This window comes from Micromys minutus, assembly GCF_963924665.1.
Source record: "Micromys minutus genome assembly, chromosome: 1".
Taxonomy (NCBI): domain Eukaryota; kingdom Metazoa; phylum Chordata; class Mammalia; order Rodentia; family Muridae; genus Micromys; species Micromys minutus.
Genome location: NC_137969.1, coordinates 81,522,391 through 81,530,403, shown reverse-complemented (window position 1 = coordinate 81,530,403; position 8,013 = coordinate 81,522,391). Strand labels below are relative to the sequence as shown.

The following is an 8,013-nucleotide window of genomic DNA, read 5'->3' as shown; positions in this document are numbered from 1 at the left end:
GTTGAGGGATAGCATTTCCCTGTAGTTCCCTGTTGTGTGGAAGGCAAAGATCTGACTCTGCCCTCCGTTACAAAGGATGAAATCTCCACTTACTAAATGGCTGTGAGAATCAAACCTCATCCAAGAAAACAGCCTGACACAGTGTGACACATAACAGCTACATGTTGCTACCTTTAACCACGTCCAGAGAGGTTGTGCACCTCCCAACTCCAGAAGTCATCTCAAATTGTGATGTGTATACAGCTCCTGGATACAACAGTGCACATCCTACACCACTATCTACTGAAGGCTTCAGAGGGGCCCCCCACTTACAGAAAACATATGTCACTCCAGGGAAATCCCACTGGTTTTGACTTCAGATGACCTGCATTAGTCAGGGTTCTCTGCGGAATCAGAACCAACAGGATGAATACACAGACACACAGACACACACAGAGACACACAGACATATTTAGGTATGCATGTACAGATATAATTCCCTTACTATTCAGAGTTAGTGGATGACACACACACACACACACACACACACACACACATACACACATACCTGTGTGTGTATGTGTTTGTGTTTATATATGTATACATGTTATATATATATATATATATATATATATATATATATATATATATATATATATATATATATAAATTTATTATGTTAGCTTTAAAATAGTAACGATAGCCAAATCACACCTGAGAAGCTGAGAACCTGGTAGATACTCATCAGGAGTAGTCCTACAATAGTTCTCTCACTAGGGGGCTGACAACAGTAAAGTTACTCAATACACTAGGCAAAGTGCCTCAATAGTCCGAATTTGATGCCAGAAGTATTTCTGGAAAGCCACTGGTTTCTAATCCACTGTGAAGCTTGATTCTGCTGTCAGAACAAAAGCAGCAGCAGCAGCAACAGTAGCAACAGCAGCAACAGCAGCAACAGCAGCAGCAGCAGCAACAGCAGCAACAGCAGCAGCAGCAACAACAGTAGCAACAGCAGCAACAGCAGCAGCAGCAGCAACAGCAGCAACAGCAGCAGCAGCAGCAACAACAGTAGCAACAGCAGCAACAACAGTAGCAACAGCAGCAACAACAGTAGCAACAGCAGCAGCAGCAGCAACAGCAGCAACAGCAGCAGCAGCAGCAGCAACAGCAGCAACAGCAGCAACAGCAGCAACAGCAGCAACAGCAGCAGCAGCAGCAACAGCAGCAACAACAGTAGCAACAGCAGCAGCAGCAGCAACAGCAGCAACAGCAGCAACAGCAGCAACAGCAGCAGCAGCAGCAGCAGCAGCAACAGCAGCAACAGCAGCAGCAGCAGCAGCAGCAACAGCAGCAGCAGCAGCAACAGCAGCAACAGCAGCAACAGCAGCAACAGCAGCAACAGGGCAGATCAATTCTCCAGTAAGAGGAGGGCCAAGTGAACAGAAGTTGAGAGAATTTTCCTTCTGAAATCCTTCTTCACTGGGGCTGCCACCAGAAGGTGCCATCTACATCAGGGAGGACCTTCTCACATGAGTTAAGGAAATCAGGACAGTCCTACAGACAAGGTTCCCTCCTGTTTCTAATTTGTGGCAAATTGACATTAAAGCTAAGCATAGTGCCTCCCAACTTTTTTTTCTAACCTCAAGCCAATCCCACTGATAGAGAAGCAAAGGTGGTGCACACAAAGCTTAGGGCACTGAGGCTCATCTCTATGGGTGTGCTTGCTTTAGTGCATGTAGAACCCAAAGGAAAACATCAGTGGTCCTGCTTTGGCATTTCCTGCTTAGTCTCTTATGACAGAGTTCCTCACTGAACCTGGATCTAAGGTTGGAAGCCAGCAAACTTCAGCGGTCCTACAGCCTTCCCTTTCTGCTCTTTCAGTTATAATCATGTGTGAGTGCTTTATCTCTCTCTCTCTCTCTTCATCCATTTATTAGTGTGAGCTATGGAGATTTGAACTCATGTTCTCATGGCTGTGCGTAAGCATTTTTACCCACTGAGCAATCTCCTCTGCCCTGGGGAGTTCTTAATTACCAGCATGCAGTGAAGAAGTAGTGGAGATGAGTTAAAATTTTCTCTTTTATGTGAAAACTTATGAAAGAAAACTAGAGGTCCACACTGAGTTTCCTACTTGTCACTTGATCTAAACACAGGGAATCTGTTGTATGGGGCTGAGCTACAGATCAACCAGTTGACTGAAACAAGCCATTTACTGTGCTAGATACCTGGGTAAGTGCTTCACAAATGGTGACACATTTAAGCATTACAATGACATCGATGAAGAATACTATTGTGTGCATATTATACACATACATATATGCATGCATGAATACATACATAATGCATACACTGAAAGAAGCTTGTTCTCTTGTCCAGAGTGACAGACCCAAGGAGAGTGGAGCCACAAACAGGATGGGGACATTGTATTCTCAGCCACTAGAGTTCTGAAAGAACCCAGATTTCAGAGACTAGAAAAACACTGAGACAGGATTCCTTTGGTTTAGTCACTGGCTCTTCCACTTCACTTTTTAAAAGCATCAGGACAGTTAGAACATGAATCTACTTCACAAAAGGACTATATGCAAAACATGTAGCCCGCCTACTCCATGGTAACCCATTATTGTAGTGTGCTCATCCCTACCAGGAAAGGAACAAGGCTAGGTGCCCAGCTTTTCTACCAAGTGAGAAGTCCCTGTCCCCACAAAAAGTCCTATTGCCTCTCTTTGCTTACAAAATAGCCTTTAAATTTTATTTTTTTCATTGGATACTCTCTGTATTTACATTTGAAATGTTATTTTCTTTGCCCACCCAGCTCCCATTCCCTCCCCCCCCCCCGTAAATTTTATTTTTAATTGAAAAACATAGTGTATATGCATGGTGTGCAGTAGGTGATCTTGGTACGTGTAAACATTGTGCACTGGCTAAAAGTGTGACAAAACTTTTCCAGGGGAGTTGCAACATCCATATTTACTTAACACAGATAGGGCACCCATGGTAGACCAAAGAATGGATGTGACCAAAGACAAGCTTGCTGAACCATGAGTTTTACTGGGGGTACTTACAGGACTATGGTGAGAGGAGCAGAAGTGACTCAAAGGCTGCTGTATCAGCAAAGACTACCCCAGCATGGTGGCAGCTCACAATAGCTGGAAATCAGGGGGCTCTTCATAGCCTACAGCTCAACAGGTTGGAGAGTTCTCTTTCCCAGTGACTTAGTTGGTTCAATCCTCTTCCTTGGATGGTTTCTGTTTCTTCTAGGCATTTGGGCTAGTAATAGAGTCTTTTTTATATCTGGCTTGCTTTCTCTAGTAGGGAGAGGCTTAGTGAATCTGGTCAGTTTTAGGGATTTCCTGAAGTTATTTGGAGTTGTTTACTTCATGCTTAGAGAGATTCCCTGGGGGATGGAATATTTCAGTCTCAGAGTAAACTGTTACATGAACACTAAACAAGGAAACATCACATGTATCACCTCATAGATTTACCAGTTATCTATGGATAGGAACTGTAGAAAAGATTATTGAGTGACTTTTTCTCACTCTTCCTTGGCCCAACCACTCAGTACTTTTATGTGCCTTATCCTGCAGATTTTCCTGTAAGCACATAAAACACTCAACTACTTTTTATGGGATTGTGTTACATTCAATGTTTACTTTATCTATTTTGCAATATGTTACTTTCTAAGTCAGTTCTGCTTTTAAATGGTATTATGATATTCTACAACATAGATATCTCATAGTATTTGTCATCATAGCAATTTAAAGAAGTTTTATTTTGGCAGTTTGAGGGTATAGTCCACGGTGGCATAGAGGGAACTGTGGTAAGAGTTGCTGTAGCTGTGGCTGCAGAAAGCACAGGACAAGTATGAGTACTCAGCTCTTTTTCTCCTTTCAATCCAAGCCCTAAGTCCATGGGATGATGTCCACGTCCAAGGTGAATTTCTCTTCTCAGTTAAATCTCCAGAAATGCCCTCACAAATATGTTAGAGTGATGTCTCCTAAGTGATTCTAAATCCATTCATGTTCACCGTAATTATTAGCTATAATAATTTTATCTCTGATCAACTTTACATGAAGTTACATTATGCTAAATACTATCATACCACACCTACCTGACCCTTGAAATGTTACCTCCTCATGCAAAATGTACTTACTCCATCTCTGGAAATTATAATATTCTCTAGAAGACCCAATGGTGTTCCAAAGTCCAAATTCTGTTCTGAGAGCCAAGATTTAACTGATCCTCATAAAATTAAAAGAAAGTTACATTCTTCTATGTAATATAATGTCGAATAGTACATGTTCTAATTCCAAAAGGGAGAAATAAAGGCATGATAAGAGATATGACCTAAGTGAATCTTAAACCCGACTGGGCAAATGTCAGATCTTGTAGCTCCATGTCAGACATTTGGAGCTCATCATAGAATCATGTGGCTTCTGTAGAGCTTGAGCAATCCACCCCTTTGAGGGTCTTCGCTTCCTGAAGCATGCATATCCTCTCTTGGTCTGACTTAATTCTGTGCCTTCAGCTTTTCTGATGTTCCATGGTTCTGGCATCACCAACACCATGAGATCTTCATTAAGACATAGGGTTTAACTTTTACAGTTCCACACAATCATTTCTCTTTGCAGGCATCTGAGTCTCCTTCTTTGCCTGGCCTCAGCAGGTTTCTGAGATTTTAGAAGCAGCTCCAAGGTTCTGTAATGCTTGCATTTTGCACACCTGCAAAACCAGCACATGTGGACAATGGCTGCAGAATTTTGCTGCTGATTTGAGATACAGTTTGTCACTTTGCCCCATAGCTATAGTGAACTGTATCAACATCTTATTAGCTGAACCCAAGAAAACACAAACTCATACAGACACAACCTTCATTCAGTTTCTCGGTTTTCAAATGAATTTGCAATTGTGTAAGTTAGGACCTGGGTGAGTGGGGTTTGTGATTATAGTAAATGTGACAATGATTATTCCCACTTAGGCTTTTAATGCTTATGCACAGTCATTTCCCTAGAATGGTCCTGAGACATAACCACTAACCTATTGCTCTGGATATTGATATTTTAACAATACTAAGCTGTATGCTAGTGAAGCTTTACCAGCAGATGTATCTACCAACACAATTCAAGAGTTGCAATGCATCACTATCTTGCCAGTGTTCCACGTCTTCAGTTCCCTAAATATTTCATTTCTATAATGGGTAAGAAGATGAAATTTTATACTTGTTTTAAATTGAATTTCCTTGATTACACGACTGAACATATTTTTAAAAAGCTGTTATATGTTTGTGGTTCATTTCCTATAAAGTCTCATTCATATTCTATTCTGCTTTTTTTTTTTTTTTTGAGTTTTGGCTTTTGTTTATTGATGCTTAGAAATATTCTCTTTGACTTTTCTTCTGCTGCTTGCACTTACTCGCCAGCAGATCTGTTGGAACCCACTTCCCCAGAAGACCAGCTGGAACAACTAACCTCGTGGGGACTGAGCAACTACTTGGACTTTCTATCCACAGCTGCCCAATGTTGGGTTATTTGGACTACAGACCCACATGGTTATGAGCCTTAGAGTTTCTGAACTGCAAGTACTGCTGGGCTACGCTGGGAGGAACAAACACGGGCGCAAACACGAACTTCTTACAAAGGCCCTGCATTTGTTAAAGGCTGGCTGTAGTCCTGCTGTACAAATGAAAATTAAAGAACTCTACAGGCGGCGGTTTCCTCAGAAAATTATGATGCCTGCGGACTTGTCTATCCCCAGCGTACATTCAAGTCCTATGCCAGCGACTCCTTCTCCATCCACCATTCCACAGCTCACTTATGATGGTCACCCTGCTTTGTCCCCACTACTCCCTGTTTCTCTTCTGGGACCTAAACATGAACTGGAACTCCCACATCTCACATCAGCGCTGCACCCAGTCCACCCGGACATAAAGCTGCAAAAGCTACCATTCTATGACCTGCTGGACGAACTGATCAAACCCACCAGTCTAGCTTCAGACAACAGCCAGCGCTTTCGGGAAACCTGTTTTGCATTTGCCTTGACACCACAACAGGTGCAGCAGATCAGCAGCTCCATGGATATTTCTGGGACCAAATGTGACTTCACAGTGCAGGTCCAATTAAGGTTCTGTTTATCAGAAACCAGTTGTCCACAAGAAGATCACTTCCCACCCAATCTTTGTGTAAAAGTGAATACAAAACCTTGCAGCCTTCCAGGTTACCTTCCACCTACTAAAAATGGTGTGGAACCAAAGCGACCTAGCCGACCAATTAATATCACCTCACTTGTCCGATTGTCCACGACAGTACCAAATACCATTGTTGTTTCTTGGACTGCAGAAATTGGAAGAACCTATTCCATGGCAGTATATCTTGTAAAACAGTTGTCCTCAACAGTTCTTCTTCAGAGGTTACGAGCAAAGGGAATAAGGAATCCGGATCATTCTAGAGCTTTAACTTGGGAAAATGCGGCTGACGATCCCATGCTGGGCTCTAACCTGTTCCCACCTTCAGTGTTTTGATGCAACTCTGTATATTCAAATGAATGAAAAAAAGCCAACATGGGTTTGTCCTGTCTGTGATAAGAAGGCCCCATATGAGCACCTTATTATTGATGGGTTGTTTATGGAAATCCTAAAGTACTGTACAGACTGTGACGAGATACAGTTTAAGGAGGACGGCTCGTGGGCTCCGATGAGGTCGAAAAAGGAAGTGCAAGAAGTCACTGCCTCCTACAATGGAGTCGATGGATGCTTGAGCTCCACATTGGAGCATCAGGTGGCTTCCCACAACCAGTCCTCAAATAAAAACAAGAAAGTGGAGGTGATTGACCTAACCATTGACAGTTCATCAGATGAAGAGGAGGAAGAACCCCCTGCCAAGAGGACCTGTCCTTCCCTGTCTCCTATGTCACCACTAAGTAATAAAGGCATTTTAAGTCTTCCTCATCAAGCATCACCTGTGTCCCGGACCCCAAGCCTTCCTGCTGTAGATACAAGCTACATCAACACCTCCCTCATCCAGGACTACAGGCACCCTTTCCACATGACACCTATGCCTTATGACCTTACAAGGATTAGATTTCTTTCCTTTCTTATCAGGAGACAATCAGCATTACAACACCTCCCTGCTTGCCGCAGCGGCAGCGGTGGTCTCAGACGACCAGGACCTCCTGCACTCCTCCCGATTTTTCCCCGTATACCTCCTCGCAGATGTTTCTTGATCAGCTAAGTGCAGGAGGGAGCACTTCTCTGCCAGCCACCAACGGAAGCAGTAGCGGCAGCAACAGCAGCCTTGTGTCTTCCAACAGTCTGAGGGAGAGCCATGGCCATGGTGTGGCCAGCAGGAGCAGCGCAGACACGGCGTCCATCTTTGGCATCATACCAGACATTATCTCGTTGGACTGACGCCCTCACCCTGCTGCGCCCACCCCATCCCAGATTAAATGACTTGGCAGAAGAGAACTCTATGCTGTTTTACCTTATCCTGTTTAGAAAAGTATACAACCGTGGTTTTTTTTTTCCCTTTTTTTTTAGGGAAAAAAATTAAAAGAAATGTACAGAGAAAAAAAAAAAAAAAAAAGAAATATTCTCTTCAGGGAAGCACAGTGGGTGTGTATCTTCTTCCACGTCTGTCCCAGAAGGGTCATGTAGCAGGACCAGCACTGGCCTCACTGTGTCTGCCATTTTCAATTTAAGAGTCTGTTGAATGTAACCTTATATGTATGTGTGTTTATATTCCAACCCTGGCACTCAGCATTCTGTACAGAAATAAATCTGGACTACTGGGAATATTTTGAAAATGTGCCCGAGTTGGTGAACACAAGAGTCCTTGTGTCGCCATATGCTGTATAGTGATGGCCTTCAGCATCCTCTTCATAGAGTAGCTTTGAAAACCACCAGCATGCGGTTGCCATCTGTAAACAAAGATTTGCCTCCGGAAAATAATGGAAAGAATTGTTAAGCTATTGGTGTCTGAACATGGAATGAGATGAATTTTGAGATGTTCTTCTCTATTTTTATGCTATTGGACCAAGAGTTAT

General features: G+C 42.9%; 1 protein-coding gene across 1 annotated transcript; it reads left to right on the top strand.

The window, feature by feature from the left end:
• Positions 1-5,521: 5,521 nt before the first annotated feature.
• LOC308420526 (E3 SUMO-protein ligase PIAS1-like) lies at positions 5,522-7,378 on the top strand (the record flags this gene model as incomplete). The annotated part of the gene is given in 4 exon segments (XM_080916597.1): positions 5,522-6,426; positions 6,428-7,037; positions 7,039-7,164; positions 7,166-7,378. Coding segments are annotated over 4 exon segments (1,854 nt in total).
• Between the last annotated feature and the right edge of the window lie 635 nt (positions 7,379-8,013).